Genomic DNA, 22,964 nt, shown 5'->3' on the forward strand with positions numbered 1-22,964 from the left:
TCAAATCCTAAAACATGATGCTGTGAAAGTGCTGCACTAAATATGCCAGCAAATTGGAAAACTCAGCAGTGGCCACATGACTGGAAAAGGTCGGTTGTCATTCCAGTCTCAAAGAAGGGCAATGTCAAAGAATGTTCAAACTACTGCACAACTGCTCTCATTTCACATGCTAGCAAGGTCATGCTCAAAATCCTCCATGCTAGACTTCAATTGTATGGTCTATTATGTGGCCAATTAAAAAATGTTTGTGTATGTTCAAACAGGATGTATATTCTTAACTATGTCTGTTAAATCAATTTATGCTATTCAAATCAACTACATATTTACTATTTTTTTTTTTTTTTGCTTAGTAGGACACTAACCTGAAACATGAATATGTCTTTGTTACTCTTTATTTTTAATTTGACATTAAAATTTCTTCAGTTACAGTGTTCAGATACTTTGTTTCATCTATTTTTGGGCTAACTTATTAGGTGCATATAAGTTTGATTTGAACTGTTTGCAGTTGTATAGTGACTTTTTAATGTCTAATAATGCTTTTTAAAGAAAATATAGTCATTATAATTTTATTTTTATAATATTATGTCTAGCAATACTATAACTAGCCTGACTTTTTCTTGTTTAATATTTGCTGGATATATCTTTTGTTTCAATTTTTCAGAGTCTCATTTCTTTAGATAAATCCATCATATAATTGGATTTTTAAAATGATATCCATAATAATCTTTGTTACTACCAAAGTTAGTCCATTTACATTTATTATAATTGTTTTCCATCCTTTTATTTCTTTTTATCTTCATGCTTTATTCCAGCAGCTCTAATGTGCATTTTATTGTTTTTTTTTCTTTGGCTGCATCTAATTTGGTATTTCATTCATCCCCTGAATTTTCCTTTTTTTTTTTTTTGAATTTTCCATTTCAACATGTTTTGCAATTTCAAATATTCTACTTAGTTGTTATTCAAAATCTGCCTATTTATTTTGTTTATACTCTTTTTATATTTTCTCATAAATTTGTCATTGCCTTTCATATTTACTGAAACATTTTATTTGGAGTAATTTTATATGCCATCTTTGACAGTTCCCATATGCTAAACATTTGATAACCAAGTATGTGTTGTCTGCTAATTTTCTGCTATGTTTACTTGTTTGTATGTTTCATGATCTCTAAGTGTAAGTCCATATTTATATAAAAATTATCCATAAGGTTAGTGGTGGACTGCTTAAAAAGTGTTCTTTCCTCTAGAGAGATTTTCAGTTGTTTTTGCTGTAATCTGAAGGGTGTTAATAACCAAGCTCCCTTATACTTAAGGCAGAGAGTTCAGAATCAGATCCTCTACTTTGAAGCTTCCTCTAGCAAGCTCTTAGTCTCTGCATCATATTGCTTTTATCAGTATTTGCTCTCAGAGTAACTCCTATTCTTACTATTCCTTGCTTGCTGTTTAGGATTTAGCACATGATATAAATCATATGGGGCGTCCCTTGTGGTTCAACTGGTAAAGAATCCACCTGCAATGCGGGAGACCTGGGTTTGATCCCTGGGCTGGGAAAATCCCCTGGAGAAGGGAAAGGCTACCCACTCCAGTATTCTGGCCTGGAGAATTCCATGGACTGTATAGTTCATGGGGTCGCAAAGAGTTGGACCCGACTGAGAGACTTTCACTCACATGATACAATTGTTTATATGTATGTATGTATCATTATTAGGTATGAGATGAGCAGGGAGAGAATATATCTTAGTTTTTGGAGGTGTGGGGTTTTGATAGTTCTCATACATCATGAGCTCAGTATTCATTTAAAAAGTAGTTTTTATTACTGGATGTGTTTCTTTGTGGTAAAAGGACTGTCTAGAAGTTAATCTTCCACAAATGTGGAAGTAGGCACCTGCCACTCTAATTTTTACAACAGACCTCATCTCTTCTCCTTGCAAGCTACTCTCTAACTTTGTAGATATATTCTATATAATTAGATATATTTATATATCTAGATGTATTATTCTGTATATCTAGGCTTCCCAGGTGGTACTTGTGGTAAAGAGCCTGCCTGCCATGCAGGAGATGTAAGAGACGTACGTTGATCCCTGAGTCAGGAAGATCCCCTGGAGGAGGGTACTGCAATCCACTCCAGTATTCTCGCCTGGAGAACCCCATGGACAGAGGAGCCTGGCAGGCTATAGTCCATATGGTCATAAAGAGTTGAACACAACTGAAGTGACTTGGTACTCAGATACATATGTTCTGTATTTCTTAGATTATCTTTGCCTTGTTTTTACATATTTATACTAAAAGTTAAGTATGAATATATTTGCTATATTTTTCTATTTTTAAAAATGATTTAATGATAAATTTTGGGTTATTCACTCCCCATTCATTTTTTGCAGTTTTCAGCTACTCCTGTGCACATAAATCATACTGATGTCTAGAAACATAGACCATGCAAATCAAAGTAGTCCTGTTATCCTTTAAATCAAGAGGAGCAGTGATTATAATGATAGCTGATATATTTGAGTGCCTATGTATCAAACACTACACTAAGGTTTAACATGATTATACTCATTTAATCTTTACAACAAACCTATGAAGACCTATTATTCCAATTTTATACATGAGGATAAATAATTTGCCCAAGGCTACACAACTTGTATTAACCCAAGTTTTAGTATTTTAGTTTCCTTTCTAAAATATGTGGAAAAAATAACAAACTAAGAATAGTTCTTAATAACAAATACCAGATACTGGCAATAGTTACTCAGTTTCCTGCTTATATCTCCTTTTGCAAGTATTGTGGTCTTAGTCTCTGGGAATATTTTACAAAGTAAGTTAAAAATTGTTGTTATTCTTCAAGATGATAGATTGGTGACTTTGTGCAGCTTCTTGCACTTTCAAACACAGGGAATCTGTGTCAAATTTGGGCTGTGCTAGTTTATTCTGTTAATATCTCTGCCCAGTTTTAGAGAGCCCTGAATCAGAATGAGTGAATCTAGGCATAAACTCTCAGCCAACTGCTTGGTACTATAAGGCTATACATTCACTTTGATTTTTGTTAGTCTTGTTTATCTAATGGACATGCTTGAGCTTGACCTTTAATCATGTGCAATGCTAATTTTTACAGATATGTCATGTGACTAAGATGTTCAACTTAGAATATATCCATCTTAAGCTGGAAGGAGTTGCCATTTCTTCCTCCAGGGGATCTTCCTGACCTAGGAATTGAACCTTGGTCTCTTGCATTGCAGGCAGTTTCTTTACCATCTGAGCTATAGGAAGTCCCACCCATCTTTGAGCATGAAGCAAAGTTTGGGTGGTAATGGAGTCAATGAAAAAAGTGAAAAGTTAAAGTATGAATCACTCAGTCATGTCCGACTCTTTGCTACTCCATGGGCAATAGCTTGCCAGGCTTCTCTGTCCATGGAATTCTCCAGGCAAGAATACTGGAGTGAGTATATTCCCTTCTCCAGGGGATCTTCCCAGCTCAGGGCTTGCACCCATGTCTCCTACATTGCAGGCAGATTCTTTATGGTCTGAGCCACCATGGGAACCCAATGGAGTCAATATTGTATTTCAAATACCCAGCACTGTAAATGAATAGTACACTGGAACTGAGCCACTAGGCAAATTGAAAATACTAGTGAAGGCAAGGGAACAACACATATTCTTAAAAAGCAATGTGTACAGTTTAACTTATTTTGACAAAGGAGAAATACGAAATTCACTAAAAATTGCCCATACAGTATGAATTTTAAAATCTTTAAAGAAAATAATAATTCTCTCATTCTTTCTCAGAGGACTGTTAAAGAAAGACTATCTTTCTTTTTTCCCTGCTTGCTTTGGTCTTGATTCTAACTAAGGAAAAGTTCTTTTGGTGGGGACTTTGCCCAAGCAAGGCTTTTTGGCATTAGAGTCAGAACGAGGGCATCTTTCATTTTTGTTAAGAATGTATTGGTGAGTGAACTCATTAGTCTGACTTTTTTCCAGTATTTTTAGATTCTTTAGTTAACTTCTATTTCTATTTTTAGGTACACGTAATAAGAAGGACTGAAACACAGTAGCTAATATGTCTGTTTATTTTATATTAAGGAATTTCTAAATGAAAAATTTTACAATAAGAAACTGATTATTGTATATATGAAAATCTTTTTTTTTAATCGAAGGAATCATCATAGGAGAGAAAATAAATTTGTAAGCAAATGTTGAAGGATAGCAATAGTAAAAGCTATGTGTTATGTTAAAAGGTAAAATGGAATGATAACTTGATGAAATATGGAATATTGTAATGAGCATTTATTTTATATTTCTTATCCTAGATTAAAAGACTGTATCAGTTGTAACTGTTGTCTTTGGTGTCCAGCCAGTTCATGTTGTCATCATCTTTCAGCAGCAATTCCAGTTGCAAGTTGTTATTTAAATGAGTGGCTAGATCTTGATGTGTGATACGTGTTCCACTGCTGAAATGGTTACAAAACAAGTGCTTCCAATGATTATGTCATTATCATGCCTTATTTAACATCTATTAACTCTGGGCACTATTCTAAGTATTTAACATATTTTTAGTCATTTAATTATCATATGGTAATTGAATAAGTGTATACTGCTTCAAAGCTTTAAAAAATTAAATAAAATTTATAATTTATATTGTTCTGGACCATTTTCTTTATTAGTACTGTTACCAGTTTAGACATTCATTACCTTGCCTACTAATAACACTAACGTGGCCTAAAATTTCATTCTTCCTGTGGCCTTTTCCTTTTCCTGTCTTTTAAAAAATTGTTTGCTTATCCCATATTCTGGATTATCTTCTTCAGTGAAAGTATATGGTTTCAGCTACAGATAAATCATTCTGTTTTTTTTTTCCTTTGCCTTTTAAAACATCTGTGCAGTATTAACAGTCGACTCTGCATTTAATTCTAAGTAGTAATGCCAAATGATAAATGCTTTAGTGCTTTCTTTATGATTCTGCTATTCCCCATTTTGTTGAAATGCAAACATGAAATTTTTCAGGTTTAGCAGAATTAGGTACCCTGTGTGACCCTTTACGGAGCTGCTCTATTAGTGAAGAAAATGGGCTCAGTGCTGCCTTTACCATAGCCCATGAGCTTGGTCATGTGTAAGTACCTTCTGTCCGCTCGGTAGTGTGCCTTCTACATAGCGTTGCATGAATGTCTACAATTCTGTCTTTAATGGAGTAATTAGCACCTTATATCTTTACAAAATATTAGTAGTGTAATTTTAACCCCTGAAATGCTAACTCTGGCTCTTTTGTGATCTATGTTAGGTCAGACAGGCTACACAGATCAACAGACTAAGCAAAGAACTAGAAATTTGGAACTCTTTTCTTTCATTTACTGTATTGGATTATATGACAAGCACTTCTGGCCTCTATCCCTTGTTATCCTATGCATGACCAGGTACTGTGCTCTACCGTCTTATGGGAGGGCCTATAGGGTCCCCTGGTTCTAGGGAACTCCCCCAAATATTTGTAGTATCAATTCATTTCTTGCTTTTATTGCTCAGAGCCCCAACAGAGTATGTGGTCTGTGGGAATTTCTTAATCACTGAAATATTTTCTTAAAACTTTTTCTCCCAGATCTATAGTTTTTTTTTTTTTTGTAAACATTTAGAATTCTATCTGTTCCTATATTATTAAAAATTCGACTGCGGTTTTATGCTCTAAGAATGTGGAGGCCATGATTTCCCATGATACCCGTGAAGCTCCCATAGAAAGTCAGAAACCCCTAGAAATTCATCCTCTGAAAAATGATTCCCAACGTACCCACAGTACTCTTTTGATTTTTTGGTTATTTGCTAATAAGGAATTGAAGCTGGAGCTGTTTCTCTTGAACTCCATTGTCTTTTCCTGGTCATGCCTTGACATCCTTAGAGTATTCAACTGGAATAATTTCAGGCAGAGATAATTTTTATTAAACTAGTTCCTCTTCAGTTCCCTGTAGCATCATTATATCTCATGACCACCCACCAAATGCATACTCAGATTTTTACGTTGTTTGCTGAAGTAGAGCAGGTTCAGCAGCATGCTCGAGGTATATCATGCATTGCGGTAACATCCTGAAGGCAGTGTTTGCTGGTTGCCAAGGGTTTTAACTAGTACAGTATTCTTGCAAAGGATACTACCTTTTTTTTCTTCCTGAGAAACTTTTTAGGTGTGTTTAGAATATCAGTAAGTAGTTTAATTAAAACACTGATATTAAGTACATATTTTGACAGGTAAGGACTGAATCAAGTGGTTTCATTATCCCTTCTAAATGTAGTTTTTACTGGGATCCTCAAAAAATATGTAGAATCTGTTGCTGACCAGCTAACCATTTAATGTCATTGCCCTTGTAAAGATTTGGTTGCCATTTGGGAATATTTTTATTATTCCAGTTCTATCAGTCATCGCATATGATTATAAAGCAGAAAGAGCAGTTAAGCTGTTTCATGTGAAATAGGTGGAAAGCATAAAGTGATATGGAATTAAGAATTAAAGAAGTTTTTTTGTTTTTTAATTCTGTAGTGATAGTCAGTAGTCTGGAAGTTACTGTGGTGGAGCCTTTGCCTAATCTTTCCACACACATTGCCTCGGGTATGGATGTTAGAAATTATAATTGTTTTATGTGAATGCTGTGTTGATATTGTGATGAGGTGAGCCAGAATCCAAATAATTTGATTGTTGAAATTCATATACCAAAGCAACAGACTGTGCTACTGATCAGCGTTATAATCTACTATTTCTTGAACACAATGTGCTTCTAAACATGAAGGTAACCCTAGCATTTCAGTACTTTATGAAGAGATCAAGAGTATAAATCCTGATATAATCAGATTGGTCTACATTTTAGATTATATTATAAAATAAGAGATCTGTTTCTAATGTTGTATACATTTCATTATTCTTTTTTAAGTGTTTATTTTTATTTTTAGATTTAATGTTCCACACGATGATAGTTTTAAATGTAAGGAAACTGGAATTAAACATCAGTATCATGTCATGGCTCCAACTTTAAATTACCACACAAGTCCTTGGACCTGGTCAAAATGTAGTCAGAAATATATCACTGAATTCCTAGAGTAAGTGATTTCGTGTTACTTTAGTTACATAATTGAACATTTATTAGATTATAAAGTTTGAAACGTGTGTTCTTTTAGAAGAGTTCAATCTCTGTTGAGTTTTTTATTGCTTAAATTTAAGTTTGCTTCCACTGTACAAATGGATGTTTAAAGACAAAGAGTTTTATTATTTCATTCTTAACTATATATTTTTTTTGGTGGGGGATTTAATTCAGAGCTATCATTTTTTTTTTAATTTGGGTTCCTGTTATGATAAAAACTCCTACTTAGGGAGATGCTTAATGGGAATCAAAGCTTCCTTGTGTATTAAAATTTCTTCAGAAGCTGCTAAGTAATATTTTGAGAGGAGTTTGAGTGGCTCAAGTTTGAGGTGTCCTTGAAGGACAGAGAATAGCTGAAGTCAAATTATGAATATTCCAAATAGTTCTCTAAAGAGGTATGGAGTCTCTGGATTTACCTATCCTTTGGAGGCGATTGCTAGCTCAGATTCAGATTGTTCTAGCCTTGCCTCTTCATCTCCTACATTTCTCTGCTTCCCAACTTATCCAAATGGTGTTTCTATCCTAGTTATTGAAACTTGTTCTAAAAGCAAGGCCAAACTCTTTCCAGGTAATCTTTTGGTGTAAACACAATATTGTTTGATTTTTTCTACTACATATTCTAATCACTAATTTATACAGTTTCACTTACCTACCTCTATGAGAACTATGGGAATGAACGAAACCATCTTTTGGAATATATATTTATAAATGTATCCCTTAATTATAATTAACAGTGATTATTTATCCTTGTATGGGAACTTGATTTAAAAGCACAACACATAGTTGCTGATCTGTACATGGTGGCATATGGCTTTGTTTGATTGCTGGCTGAAGCACTGATTAAAAATACCAGTAGGTATGCTTATTTTTAGAAGGGGGTGATATGATTCTTGCCAATGGGTATTTTAAAAGTTACATGTTCAGTTTTTTTTTGGGGCAAAATTTATTGTGCCCTCTAGCCAGTAAAAAATTCTCCCCAAAATATTTCTTCTAATTATTTCAAATTGAACAAATGGTTGCTTTTAACTGAATTGGAATGGCTGAACATTTTCACAGTTATCTATATACTATATATTACTTGACAAACTAGGAGTAGCAAATACACATTTTTGCCACTATCTACTATTTTGAAAACTCCTTTAAAGTTATTATTTAATGCATTTAATAGCAACTTGCAAAGCAGCCATTTCTACTCTCAATTTGCAGTTGAGAAGTCTCAGACCCAGGGAGACTAACTAACTTGGCCACAGCATGCAATTCGGAAAGTAGTGACACTCAAATGCAAAGTCCCAAAGCTGGCATTGTTTACTCTGCATTATATTCTTTTTCTAAGAAACTCTGTTTGAGACAGAGACAGCATAGCACTCTGAAATTCCTTTATTTTGTTGTCGACTATAAACGAACTTTCTCGGATGATCTGAAAATGTTACTTTTTACATTTTGACAGCTTGGAATTAGATATAGGGAATTCCTGTTGGATAGCAAAGCAGACCAAAAGTGTAGTGTGATCAACATTAGGAATGCATGTTTTAAACATTATATTCGATGCATTTTTGTTTATTTTTCATTATTCTTAAAAAAATTTTACCTTTAAGGCAGTTGTGGGGATTAAATGAGAACAAACACATAGAATAAGTCCTTTATAAACTGTGAGATTTTCTTATTGACTTTGATGTGAGTTGGTTTTTAAATTATGAAAAAATACTGATGTTCTCTTTGAAAGTGCAGAGCTACAGAAAAATGTGGTAAAGAATCTTCTACTTAAATACATCCATGTGTATTCACAATATTTTGTTCCCTGTCGTTGCAGCACCGGTCATGGGGAATGCCTCCTTGACAAACCAAATGGAAGAATATACGATCTGTCTTCACAGCTTCCTGGATTAATGTATGATGTAAACAAGCAATGTGAGCTTATGTTTGGTCCTGGATCACAAGTGTGTCCCTATTTAGTAAGGAAAATTATGTTCTTTTGTTTGAAAACTACCATAAAGTTGTAGTTAAGATATATTTCAAAATGTACTTTATTCTCTTGGACAGGTAGTATGCTGAACTTATCTTGATTTTTAAATATTAGAAAAATTTGGTGTTTGTCAGAAAGAGGTTTTTAAAAAAAAGGGAAACTATAATTTATTGAATACTTATTATTCGCCAGGTGCTATTTTAGATGGGCTTTCCCTGGTGGCTCAGATGGTAAAGAATCTGCCTGCAATGTGGGAGACCCAGGCTCGACTCCTGGGTTGGGAAGATCCCCAAGAGAAGGGAATGCCTACCTACTCCAGTATTCTTGCATGGAGAATCCCATGGACAGAGGAGCCTGGATGACTATAGTCTATGTGGTTGCAAAGAGTCACTCTTTGTTAGTCACAACTGAGTGATTAACTTTCACTTTCACTTTGTTAGTTACTTAAAAATTATCTTTAACTCTCACAAAATCCTATGAAATATCCAGGTTAATGAAAATTAACAGCATTCAAATAGTTATTTTCAAATGATGTTGTTTTGTGGGTGGGAGAGATAATACAAGCGCTTTAATAATGAATTGTATTAAAGACCCCAAGAATTTCATAGACTATATTTTACTGTATACAGATTTGAATACAAAGGAATGAAATTTGGAGCCTGTTGTTTAATTTTCTTTAATCATTACTTTATAATTGGTTTCAAGGATTTTTCATAGGTTCAGTTCAGTTCAGTCACTTAGTCATGTCCGACTCTTTGCGACCCCATGAAATGCAGCACACCAGGCCTCCCTATCCATCACCAACTCCTGAAGTCCACCCAAACTCATGTCCATTGAGTCGGCAATGCCATCCAACCATCTCATCCTCTGTTCTAGCCTTCTCCTCTTGCCATCAATCTTTCCCATAGTCACGGTTTTTTCAAATGTGTCAGCTCTTCGCATCAGGTGGCCAAAGTATTGGAGTTTCAGCTTTAGCATCAGTCCCTCCAATGAACACCCAGGACTGATCTCCTTTAGGATGGACTGGTTGGATCTCCTCGCAGTCCAAAGGACTCTCAAGAGTCTTCTCCAACACCACAGTTCAAAAGCATCTATTCTTCAGTGCTCAGCTTCCTTTATAGTCCAACTCTCATATCCATATATGACCACTGGAAAAACCATAGACTTGACTAGACAGACCTTTGTTGGCAAAGTAATATCTCTGCTCTTTAATATGCTGTCTAGATTGGTCACAACGTTCCTTCCAAGGAGTAAGCATCTTTTAATTTACTGGCTGCAATCACCATCTGCAGTGATTTTGGAGCCCAGAAAAACAAAATCAGCCACTGTTTCCACTGTTTCCCCATCTATTTCCCATGAAGTGATGGGACCAGATGCCATGATCTTCGTTTTCTGAATGTTGAGCTTTAAGCCAACTTTTTCACTCTCCTCTTTCACTCTCATCAAGAGGTTCTTTAGTCTTTCTTCACTTTCTGCCATTAGGGTGGTGTCATCTGCATATCTGAGGTTATTGATATTTCTCCCGGCAATCTTGATTCCAGCTTGTGCTTCCTGCAGCCCAGTGTTTCTCATGATGTACTCTGCATATAAGTTAAATAAGCAGGGTGACAATAAACAGCCTTGACGTACTCCTTTTCCTATTTGGAACCAGTCTGTTGTTCCATGTCCAGTTATAACAGTTGCTTCCTGACCTGCATACAGATTTCTCAGGAGGCAGTTCAGGTGGTCTGGTAGTCCCATCTCTTTCAGAATTTTCCACAGTTTATTGTGATCCACACAGTCACAGGCTTTGGCAGAGTCAATAAAGCAGAAATAGATGTTTTTTTCTGGAACTCTCTTGGTTTTTCGATGATCCAGCAGATGTTGGCATATTGATCTCTGGTTCCTCTCTGCCTTTTCTAAAACCAGCTTGAGCATCTGGAAGTTCACAGTTCACGTATTGCTGAAGCCTGGCTTGGAGAATTTTAAGCATTACTTTACTAGTGTGTGAGCTGAGTGCAATTGTGCAGTAGTTTGAGCATTCTTTGGCATTGCCTTTCTTTGGGACTGGAATGAACAGTGACCTCTGAAAAAGTTGAGGACATTTTTATTGACTCTGTAGCCAAGATTTTGTCTTCTTTTGGGGGTAAATTTAGGATTTAGTTCTAATAAATGTCAATACTTTGGTGAATCCATGCCTTACTTTCCCAAGCAGAATACTCATTTCATATTCTTCAATCCTGTGCAGACCTTTGCTAAATTGCTTACTACAACTAGACTGTGAAGATGATTGAACCAGGAATCTCGCCTTGTTCATTCATTTAAATAAAGATATGTTCCAAGGATTTAGTTCAGATCTGCCATATAATAGGAGCCAAAAAAAATGTTTACGGACTGTTGAATGAGTGAATACATGAATGATTTATGAATGAATGAATGGATGTATGAATAAATGAAATGTACTTAACAATGAGCACAGGGACATGCAAAGCATACTGCATATAGTGCATATTATTCCTAAAATCTTAAATTTAAAATCACAATTATTTATGTCTTTAAATATCCACTATGGAGAGGAGAAGATATATGTCAATTATTTTTTATAAAAAAATATATTTTTTTCATACTGACTTGGATACTGAATGAACTTTGAATTTAAATTCAAAGAAAGAAAGGGATTATCTTGGCCATAGCTCCTGTGAGCCTCTGTGGGTTTTCATATCTTGTGAAAACTTCAGAACCCTATGTTCAAAAATTGAAAGTATGCATTATATTTACAAAATAGGATACCAATATACATTATACAGTTGTTCAATGCACATTATTCATACATTCCTCTGTTGGATCAAAAGGGACTTTTGGAAACTCCTTGTGAATAACATTTAACAACAAAAAATCCTTTAGAAAAATGTCTTGCAAAGAAAGAAAAGTATCTCAGTAATTTTGAATGCTTCGCTCCAAGTCATCTTTTCCATTATTCAGTGTTTGATGGTAATCCAATTTTTAAAAAACTAAATGTTGCCATTTTATGTGTTTAGAGGAGAATTGATGACCAAGACTGACTGAGTAAAGATTATTATGTGTATCTGTGTTAGTTGTTCAGTCGTGTCTGACTCTTTGCAACTCCACGGACTGTAGCCCATCAGGTTCCTCTGTCCATGGAATTTTCCAGGCCAGAATACTGGAGTGGGTAGCCATTCCCTTCTCCAGGGGATCTTTCTGACCCAGGGATCGAACCCAGGTCTCCCGTATTCAACCAGATTCTTTACTGTCTGAGCCATCAGTGAAGCCGTAGTAAAAGATTATTACTGATTATTTCCAGCTCTGACCATGAAACCAGGAAGTATCTAGGATCAATTTATAAATCAGTGCATGATACTGAATTGATCTGGTGGTCGTAGTGTTATTTTCACTCTTGTGTGCCTGCCTTTTATTACTCACAGAAACAATGCAGGCGTCTCTGGTGTACCAGCGCAGAAGGAGTCCACAAGGGCTGTCGCACTCAACACATGCCTCTGGCAGACGGAACAAACTGTGGTCCTGGGATGGTAGGTTTTCTCGAAGGGTGAGTTTTGTATCAAGAGATTATCCAAGGATGTGATTGCTCTGTGTTTCAGCACTCTTCATTATTCACCATCATATTTTCTTCTGCTAGTTGAATTAATGTTTTTGCTGTGTTTGTTTGATGTATGTTTTCAAGTGAATTTGAATTTCAGTTTTATCCTTTTTTCAAGATAAAGCAGATGGATATTATAGTTAACATAATTACATGGACATTTACTTAAGTAAACATATTATACTCTTGTTATTAAAAATGTATCTAGCTATAAGTATTCCAGCAAATATCTGAAATACTCCCAAATTTAAGGATTTACCATTGTATACATTTCTCCTAAAAACTCAGATAAATATAAATGAAAGTTTTAAGTTTACTGGTTTTAGTGTTTTTAAATACATTGTATCTCTAAGACAAACTGTCAATCATACTGCATCTTTTCCATTCTGGCATCAGTGATAAACTTATGTAAATCTGCCAACAAGATGTGAAGTGACTGGGTTCATCATGATAATGAAATGTGATCTATTACATATATTGATTTGTGGATATTGAACAATACATCCCACTTAATCATAGCGTATGATCCTTTTAATGTATTGTTGAATTCAGTTTGCTAATATTTTGTTGAAGATTTTTGCGTCTATGTTCATCAGTGACACTGGTCTGTAATTTTCCTTCTTGTGATACCTTCGTCTGGTTTCATTATCAGGGTGATGCTGGCTTTGTAGAATGAATTCCAGAGCATTCCTTCCTCTGTAATTTTTTGGAATAGTTTGAGAAGAATGGGATTCCCTGGTGGCTCAGCTGGTAAAGAGTCTGCCTGCAATGTGGGAGACCTGGGTTCAATCCCTGGGTTGGGAAGTCCCCTGGGGAAGGGAAAGGTTATCCACTCCAGTATTCTGGCCTAGAGAATTCCATGGACTTGTATGGTCCATGGGGTTGCGAAGAGTCAGACGTGACTGAGTGGCTTTCACACTTTCAGAAAAATAGGTGTTACTCTTCTCTAAATGTTTGTTAGAATTCACTTGGGAAACCATCTGGCTCTGGACTTTCAAGAGTTTTAAAAATTATTGATTCAGTTTCATTACTAGTGAACTTCATAAACTGGTATTTTTACATTTTCTTCCTGATTCAATCAGGTAAAATTGTACATTTCTAGGAATTTATCCACTTCTTCCAGGTTGTCCATTTTATTGGCATGTAATTGTTCATCGTAATCTCCTAGGATCCTTTGTGTTTCTGTGGTGTCAATTGTAACTTCTTTTTCATTTTTTATTTCATTGATTTGCTGCCGCTAAGTCGCTTCAGTCATGTCTGACTCTGTGAGACCCTATTGACTGCAGCCTGCCAGGCTCCTCTGTCCATGGGATTTCCTAGGCAAAAATACTGGAGCAGGTTGCCATCCCTTGCTTCAGGGGATCTTCCTGACCCAGGGATTGAACCATATCTCCTCCATTGCAGGCAGATTCTTTACCACTGAGCCACGAGATTTTAGCCTTCTCTTATTTTCTTGATGGATCTAAATAATAAATTTTGTTTATCATTTCAAATATCAGCTCTTAGTTTCTTTGATCTTTTCTATTCTTTTTTTTTGTATCTATTTTATTAATTTCTTCTCTTTCTGACCTTTATAATTTCTTTCCTTCTACCAACACCAAGTTTCATTTGTCCTTTTAATTCTAGTTCCTTTTGGTATAAGGTTTACTTGAGATTTTTCTTCTTTCCTGAGGTAGGCTTGTGTCGCTACAAATGTTCCTCATAGAACTGCGTTTGCTTTCATTACATAGATTTTAGATGGTTGTGTTTTCATTTGTCTCCAGGTTTTTTTTTTTTAATTACTGTGTGACTTATTGGTAGTTTAGTAGCACAGTGTTTAGATTTCGCACTGTGTCTTATTTTTTTTCTTTGCAAATTTTTCTTGTAGTTGATTTCAGGTTTCACAGGACTGTGGTCAGAAAAGATGCTCGATATGATTTCAGTCTTCTTGGTCTTATTGGTTGCCAGATTCTGTCTTGTGCGGAGACTGCTGGCCACTTGCACATTTGATGGGGTCCTGATGTGGCTGGCTGCATGGTCAGTGGAGGCTTGGTCTTGGTGCTTGCTCATTGGTGGTTGGACCTCGATTCCAGGGCAGTTGGCTGAGGTTCCCAAGAGGTCCCAGAGCTAGTGCCAGCCCGCTGATGGCCTGCTGATGGGTGGGCCAGATCTTTACACAGCTGGCTATGGAGCCTTGGTACTCCCAGGGATGGTGTCTGTGGGTCCAGGGAGTCCAGGCACTTGCCCCTGCCCACTAGTGGCTGAATCTGGCCTCAGAGCTAGTAGTTGCCCATGGCGAATAGAGCTGGGTTCTGGGGTCCGTGTTTACCTGGGATGTCCTGGAGCTGGGGTTATTTTCCTGGTGGGTAGCTTAAGGCCCAGGAAGCCCTAAGACTGATGCTGGTCCACTGGTGGCTGAGTGTGGTCTGGGTTCCTGGCTTCAGGGCCCTGCTGGTCCTAGAGTCAGTGTGGGCCAGCAGGTGGTATGGCTGGAGCCCAGGGGTTACAAGGGCTGGTACCTGTCCCCGTTGGGTGGCATCTTCTCTGATGGTTGGCTGCAAATCTCTTGGAACCTTGGGGTTAGTGATGACCCACTAGTGGTTGGGCCTGGGTCCTGGGCCCTCTGATGGGCAAGATCAGCTTTTGGAGTGGCTGGGGCCTCAGTGGGTTCTATGGCAAATTGGCTGGCTGGAAGATGGGTCTGTGTTCCCTCCCAGGTAATTGCTTGGCATGGGGTGACCCAAGATATGTGCCATCAAGCTAGTGAGTGGGGCCAGGTCCTGATGCTAATAAGTTAGCAGGAGTGAAAGTGGTGCTTGCCAGTACCAGTGTCCTCGTGGTGGGATGAGCTCCCTAAATGCCTTCTGTCAGCTTCTGTGTTACCAGGGTGAGTCCCAGATGCTTTCTTTCTTTTTGGGAAGCTCTCCAAATGGGTCTGACCCAGGCTTCTTTGAAATTTCTGCTTCTTCTCTGGGTCTTGAAGCATGTGATTTGTGTGTGTGTGTGTGTGTGTGTGTGTGTGTGTGCCTTTTAAGAGTGGAGTCTCTGTTTCCTACATTTTTCTGACTTTCCTGAAAGTAAGCCTTGCTGGCATTCAAAGCCAAACACTGTGAGGCTCGTGTTCCTGGTGCAGGACTCCCAGGCTGGGGAGCCTGCTGTGAGGTTTAGACTTCTGGGTCCTTGGAGAGAACCTCTGCAATTCTAATTATTCTTTCATTTGTGGGTTGCCTATCCAGGGGTGTGGGTCTTAACTGTACTATGTTCCCTCCTACCCATCTTGTTGTGGTTCCTTCTTTATATCTCTAGCTATAGTCTTTTCTTTGGTCTTCAGGTCACTCTCATTGATAGTTGCTCTATAAATAGTTAAAATTTTTGTGTGTCCTTAGGAGGAGGTGAGCTCGGGGTCTACTATCTTTGCCCCATCTCCTGTCTGTTCTTTATTTTAAAGTAGATGAAGCTATCTAGTATACTCTCTCTTGGCTAGGAGCTAGTGGGTCAGGCTTCTTTTGTTCAACATGATGTTTTTGAATTTTATTCATATCATTGTGTGCATCAATGCTTCTTCCTTTATGTTGCAGTTTAATTCAGCTGTGCCATAATTTGTTTACCACTTTTCTGTTGATAGATAGTTGGGTCATTTCAAGTTTGGGGCTTTTATGTATAAAGCCACTGTGAACATCCTTATATAAATCTTCTTGTGGCCATATGTTTGTATTTCTCTTGAGTAAATTGTTAGGCTATAGGGTAGGTGTGTGTTTAACTTCATAAGAAAATACCAAGCTATTTTCCAAAGTATGTGAACCATTTTAGACTCACCAGCCAATATAAGAAAGTTTGAATTATTCTGCATTCCTTGCCAATTGTTTATTTTGTTAGCCTTAACAAACTTTTAGCCATTCTAGGGGGTACAAAATAGAATTTAATTCTTATTTTGACTTGTATTATCCTAAGTATTGACAATTTTGAGCATCTTTTTTTTTCATTAGCTCCCTTAACTAATTCCCCAATGAGACAGTATGGAAAGCATGGGTTTGTTGAAATCCAGGTAAATATGGTGAGATAACCGAGACCTACTTTAAAACCCATGTAGATTAAAAGTAGAGGTGACATTTGGCATAAAATGTAAATCATACGAGGTATAAATTCCCTTAAAAAAATTAACTGAAAATAGTGAGCCTCTATGCATTAGCCATATTGAGTATTAAGAGCTCCTGTTATTCAAGGAAAGTTAAACAAATATCCTTAATTTTTCCTTTAGTTCTTTTATCTTGTGACTATCTTACATGGATGATGTCTGTTAAACACTTTTCGTAGTAAATCTGTTTGCATGTAGACATGCTGAGCCCATCTGACAATGAGTTAATTTTACTGCATGGTGAACAACATAGCATTCTTTTTCATGCTCTGTTCCCTCAGAAATAAATAAATAAAAAGGGAGCGTGCCAGGATTATTTAAACATTTCTGGAAGATGCCCACAAAATTTACATGCACACAGTATGTTCTATTTTGAGATTTTGTTTTTGTTCACTTCTAATATGGCTTTCTCATATTAAATGATTTGTGCTAATGGAGGGCACAAAGCATTTTTTTTTCTGCTAATAATCTTGGTTACAAGGATTAATTCATTCAACAAAAATTTGTCAAGGGCCTCCTACATGTCAGATACTATTCTAGGTGCTCAGAATATATCAATGAACAAAAGAGGAAAGATCCCTGCCCCTGTCCTGGAGCTTATATTCTAGTTGGATACTGCAGTATTACAAACAATATAATGGCACCATGAATAAGAGAAATAGAGCAGAAAAGGGATTAGATGTTGTGTGGTAGGAGAGGACAGATTGCAATTTAAAATATGATGGTCAAGGGTGATCTTATGGGAAGTTGCCTAATGAGCTGTTTTAAAGGAAGTGAGGGAGTTTGCTATGAGGACATCGCAGGGGAGTTGAGCTCCAGGCAAAGGGAACAGCCAGACTTCTAAATCTGGAATTTTCCTGGAGTGTTCAGGGAAGAGCAAAGATAACATTTTGACTGAAGTGGAATGAAGAGAGAGAGAGAGAGAGAGAGAGAGAGAGAGAGAGATGTGTGTGGGAGTTACTGGAAAATCTTTTAGGTGTTATGAGAATTTTGTGTTACTCAAAGTGAGATAATTGAAAGACTTGACAGAGGAGTCACCTAATTTGACTTAATTTTTAAACTACATTAAAAAAGGATCATGGCTGTTCTGACAACTTGAGACTAAACTCTAAGGGCCAAGAGTAGACAAGGAGGAGATGTACTCAGGGGAGCTGTTGGAGTAAAATAGATGTTGGTGGCTCAAATCAAGTGATGATTAAAAGTCACCTTTATATTTGTTTTTGAAGGAACTAGAGCATTTGCTCGGAGAAGGCGATGGCACCCCACTCCAGTACTCTTGTCTGGAAAATCCCATGGACAGAGGAGCCTGGTAGGCTCCAGTCCATGGGGTCACGAAGAGTCGGACACGACTGAGTGACTTCACTTTCACTTTTCACTTTCATGCATTGGAGAAGGAAATGGCAACCCACTCCAGTGTTCTTGCCTGGAGAATCCCAGGGATGGGGGAGCCTGGTGGGCTGCCGTCTATGGGGTCACACAGAGTCGGACACGACTGAAGTGACTTAGCAGCAGCAGCAGCAGAGCATTTGCTAATGTATTAGCTATGGAATATTAGAGGAGGAAGAGATAAGATGACTATGTGTGTGGCTGATAGCTGAGATCCACTCAGCAGATTTTGAGGGGGCAGGTTCAGCTTTGGATATGTTATCCTTGAAGTGGCTATTAGACATTGAAACGAAAATGAGGAAGCAGCTGTCCATAGAGTTTGGAGTTCAGGAAAGAGATCTGGACTGGGAGTGATTAGTGAAACAGATGACTAAAGGACCATGGTCTGAGCCCAGAGACATTAAGAGGTTAGAAAGAAGAAGAAACTGCAAAAGAGAAATCATTAAAGAGAAAAGAAAACCAAGAGTGTGTAGAGTCCTGGAAACCAAGAGAAGAAAAAGTGAATCAAAGAAGAAGAATGATTAGCTCTGTCACTTACTATGTCATATAAGTCAAAGAAGGCAGAAACTAAGAACTAGCCCCTGGTCATGGTGTCCTGGAGGCCATTGGTGATGTCACATGAGCAGGTTCGTGGAAGGTGGGATGTGAAAGCCTCTGGCTGCAGTCGGGTAATGAGAAGAGATGGAGAGAGTTAGACCATGAACAAAGACAACTCTTTCACAGAAACATAGGACAATAACTGGTGAAGGAAATGAGATCTGATATTTTTGTTTAAAAAGAATGAGTGGAGTACTTCTCAAACTATCTCTCGTAAAGGACTAGTATTCTTTTTTTTTAATATTTCTGGTCATTTATAAACATGCTATTGTATAAAATGGTAAAAATGAAATGAAGAAAGCCATTCCAAGTGTGAGCCAATTTTTTTCTATGGAAAACAAAATGGTGGTTCCTCAAAAAGATTAAAAATAGAAACATGTGACCTAACACAAAAATTTCTGGGTATATATCCAAAAGAATTGCGTTATTCACAATAGCTGAGAAGTGGAAGCAACCCGTGTCCATCCATGGATATGTACATAAAGAAAATGTGATATGTACATACAATGGAATATTTTTCAATTGGTAGGGGAATGAAATTCTGACACATAGTGGAACATGGATTAACTTTCAGGACATATTGCGAAGTGAAAGAAGCCAGTCCTAGAAAGACAAATGGGCTTCCCAGGTGGCCCTAGTGGTAAAGAACCTGCCTGCTAATGCAGGAGACTTAAGAGACAGGGTTTGATCTCTGGTTTGGGAAAAACCCCCTGGAGAAGGGCATGGCAACCCACTCCAGTATTCTTGCCTAGAGAATCCCATGGATAGAGGAGCCTGGCGGGCTACAGTCTATAGGGTCGCATAGAATCGGATATGACCGAAGTGACTTAGCATGTATGCAGAAAGGCAAATACTGTGTGATTTCAGTTACGTGAGATATACAGAGCAGTTGAATTCATAGACACGGTAGAATGGTGGTTGCCAGGTTTAATGGGTGCAGAGTTTCCATTTGGGAAGACAAAGAGTTCTGTGTGATGGTTGCACAGCAATGTGAATGTTCTTAATGCCACTGAACTCTACACTTACAAACGGCTATGGGAGTACATTTTGTTGTGTGACTTTTTCCACAATTAAAAATAGAACAGGGCTTCTCTGGTGGTCCAGTGGTTAAGAATCCTCCTGCCAATGCAGGGACATAGCTTGATCCCTGGTCAGGAAAGAATCCACATGCCGTAGGGCAGCTGAGCCTGCTTGCCTAGAGCCTGTGCTCTACGACAAGAAAGTCACTGCAATGAGAGCCCGTACGCACCCTGCAACAAAGAGCAGACCTTGCTTACCACAACCAGAGGATGGCCGTGACCAGCAACAAAAGCCCAGCACAGCCAGAAATGAATGAATGCACAAATGTTAGAAAATATAATGTAAGCTGATTTCATCATTCTTAACTTTAACAAACAAAATTAATCTTCTGAATGTTTCTAAATGTTTACCTTCATCTTCTGTACTCATGTTCTCCCAGTTGACAGTGACTAGTTCAAAGACCAGCATCTGCATGGACTACAGTTTGATTAGCTTTCATATAGTGGTGACTGGAACAGTGATGATGTAGGAGAGATGGGAGAATTGCTGGAGTGGTGAGACGAGATGAGATTAGGTGCATGATGGAGGGACTGATTTTGGAATTTTCATGTCTACTCATGGGCAGGAAGGCTGCATACTGGGCATAAGGGATGGTGGGAGATTTTAGGTGTTGGGTGGGTAGAAGAGGTTCTGGGAGATTTTGAACACCTTCTTTTGTAGATTTCCACTTTCTTGATGAAAACAAGAAACAAAGTGATCTTTGAGACTTTGAGTAAGATAGAGGAGAAAGTTAGCTAAAAGAGTAGGAGAGTGATAGATACCTTTGCATAAAAGGTAGAAGCATGGTTATATACCATATTAATCAAATATTTGTTTGCTTCTTTTTCAAAAATACTTTTCATTATTAAGTTTTCCCCATAGGTATAGGTCTTCCCTCTCCAGTGAGACTCTAGTTCTCATAAGCACAGTAAATTTCCTGTTCCTTTTTGCATTCTGTTGATCTGTTTCCAGTTACTCAGTATATACTCAGGAAATATTCACAAAATGGTACCAAATGTAATTTCATTTCTGAATTGATAACATTCTGCTTGGAGTTGTATGCATTTTCTTCTACTGGTCTTTCTGCCGTTGTTATTATTACTGGGATGTCCTAACTAGATAACACATGAATCGTTTCTTTTTGTGTCATTTTCATAGCATTGCCACCATGGGCTATGTGTAAATAAAGAAATGGAGACACGTCCTGTAGATGGAGATTGGGGACCATGGGGACCTTACAGTTCTTGTTCAAGAACATGTGGAGGTGGAATCAAAAGCACAAGCAGGCTCTGTAATCGCCCCGAGTATGTCTTTTTTATGTCACTGTAAATTAAGATTATCTCAAGGCACCAGAAAGTAAACATCAGTTTCATTCACTTCTAAAACTGGAGGTCAGTCTGTAAGTTTCTGAGATTCAGAAAACTTCTGGAATACTTTAAGCCATATTACTTTCTATCTTGGTAGATTCAGACCTTAAAAAAAAAAAAGTAAAATACTTTTAAGAATTTAAGTTAAGACAGACATTTTCTTTCTTTTTTGATTTAGTGTAAATTTGAGAAATAGTTGCAAATAACAACAGTAATATAATGGCATTTTTACTTTTACTGTGCTTTTGTTGAAAGAGCCTGGCCCCTTTCAACTGTACTTTGGTTTTCCTGGGTAAAATAGGTAGTTTTGTTTCCATTTCTTACTGTTTGGTATAATTTGTCATGTCATATTTTCTTTCTCTTATTTTCATCTTATAGTTGCTTCAGTGTCTTTAGCTTGAATAAGTACTGAAGCACAGATCCTGCTCACCAAACTATTTAAAACAATTTAGGGATTCCATAAAAAATTTTAAAAATGGTTCTCTTATTACAGATATAAGTAAAGAATTTTTAATGCAGAAATATGACATACTACAAATAGAATATGACTTAGTTTATTTGAATTTTAAAATAGTTGAATTATGCTGAAAGTCTTCATATAAGTTTTTAATCTTCCAACATGAAATGGAGTTGGATGTCTATAGATTGATACCATGAAATTCTTTGAACTGAATGATACATAGGATACACACAACAAAGAGTCAGATATACTTCTTTTTAATTTTAACATGGTGTCATCTTCCTTTGTGATCATCTTGGGTTCACTCTATATGTCTCCCTGCCTCCAAAATGCATAAACAAATCCCCACCATTAGTTCCTTGTTAGTTAATCTAGTCGTGAATAAGACATCATTTCTGCCCTCCAGGCCACAATGTCCATGTTAAAATGGATTTTCTATAGTTCATTAAGCACAGTTGCTTCCCAGTCATGTTACATACTTCTGTTAAAAACAAAAAGTGTTAGTGGGACATCAGTGGTTTTCCAGATCCTGGAAAGGGATGGAACAGTTTTAGAGTGAAATGGCAGAAATAACCTTGTACTGATGTGCTTTAAACTGTAATGAATTTGACTAGGCCAAGAAACGGAGGCAAGTACTGTGTGGGCCGCAGGATGAAATTTCGATCATGTAACACTGATTCATGTCCAAAAGGCAAGCAAGACTTCCGTGAGAAGCAGTGCTCTGATTTTGATGGTAAACATTTCAACATCAATGGTCTCTCCCCTAACGTGAGGTGGCTTCCAAAGTACAGTGGGAGTAAGTAATTAGAATATTTTTTTGCTGTGAACAGTTTTGGGACAAAGGAACACACAGATGTGTTCGTGTCCACCAAAATTTGACTTTTTCTTACAGTTGCTGTAAAAGATCGTTGTAAACTCTATTGTCGGGTGGCTGGAACCACTAGCTTCTACCAACTGAAGGACAGGGTTGCCGATGGTACTCCTTGTGGAACGGAAACAAATGACATCTGTGTTCAAGGCCTGTGTCGGGTAAGTAAAATCGCTGCATTTAAAATGACTTTCAGGATACTGTTTTCCTTCTGTTTTTCTAGCCAGATATTACTTCTGCAATTTGATATACATTCTTATGAGTTTCAGTGCAGCATCCTTTGTTGCTACCCCACTGTCTATAGGAACACGCTATAGGAACATGCTGCTGCTGCTGCTAAGTCGCTTCAGTCGTATCTGACTCTGTGCGACCCCATAGACAGCAGCCCACTAAGCTCCTCTGTCCCTGGGATTCTCCAGGCCAGAATACTGGAGTGGGTTGCCATTTCCTTC

The 22,964-nt window shown here is 37.4% G+C and overlaps 1 protein-coding gene across 3 annotated transcripts in view; it reads left to right on the top strand.

The window, feature by feature from the left end:
* Window positions 1–22,964, top strand: part of ADAMTS20 (ADAM metallopeptidase with thrombospondin type 1 motif 20) — a 203,704-nt gene that overhangs the window by 65,764 nt on the left and 114,976 nt on the right. For 2 of the 3 annotated variants that reach the window (XM_069584522.1, XM_069584523.1), the window contains exons 8-14: window positions 4,996–5,101; window positions 6,916–7,062; window positions 8,914–9,055; window positions 12,489–12,593; window positions 20,976–21,121; window positions 22,259–22,440; window positions 22,537–22,673. In XM_069584522.1, the coding sequence (XP_069440623.1) occupies window positions 4,996–5,101; window positions 6,916–7,062; window positions 8,914–9,055; window positions 12,489–12,593; window positions 20,976–21,121; window positions 22,259–22,440; window positions 22,537–22,673 (965 nt within the window). Of the gene's footprint in view, window positions 1–4,995; window positions 5,102–5,269; window positions 5,403–6,915; window positions 7,063–8,913; window positions 9,056–12,488; window positions 12,594–20,975; window positions 21,122–22,258; window positions 22,441–22,536; window positions 22,674–22,964 lie in introns of all 3 variants that reach the window. The other variant, XM_069584524.1, reaches the window with a different exon arrangement.

This window comes from Ovis canadensis, chromosome 3 (assembly GCF_042477335.2).
Source record: "Ovis canadensis isolate MfBH-ARS-UI-01 breed Bighorn chromosome 3, ARS-UI_OviCan_v2, whole genome shotgun sequence".
NCBI classification, from domain to species: domain Eukaryota; kingdom Metazoa; phylum Chordata; class Mammalia; order Artiodactyla; family Bovidae; genus Ovis; species Ovis canadensis.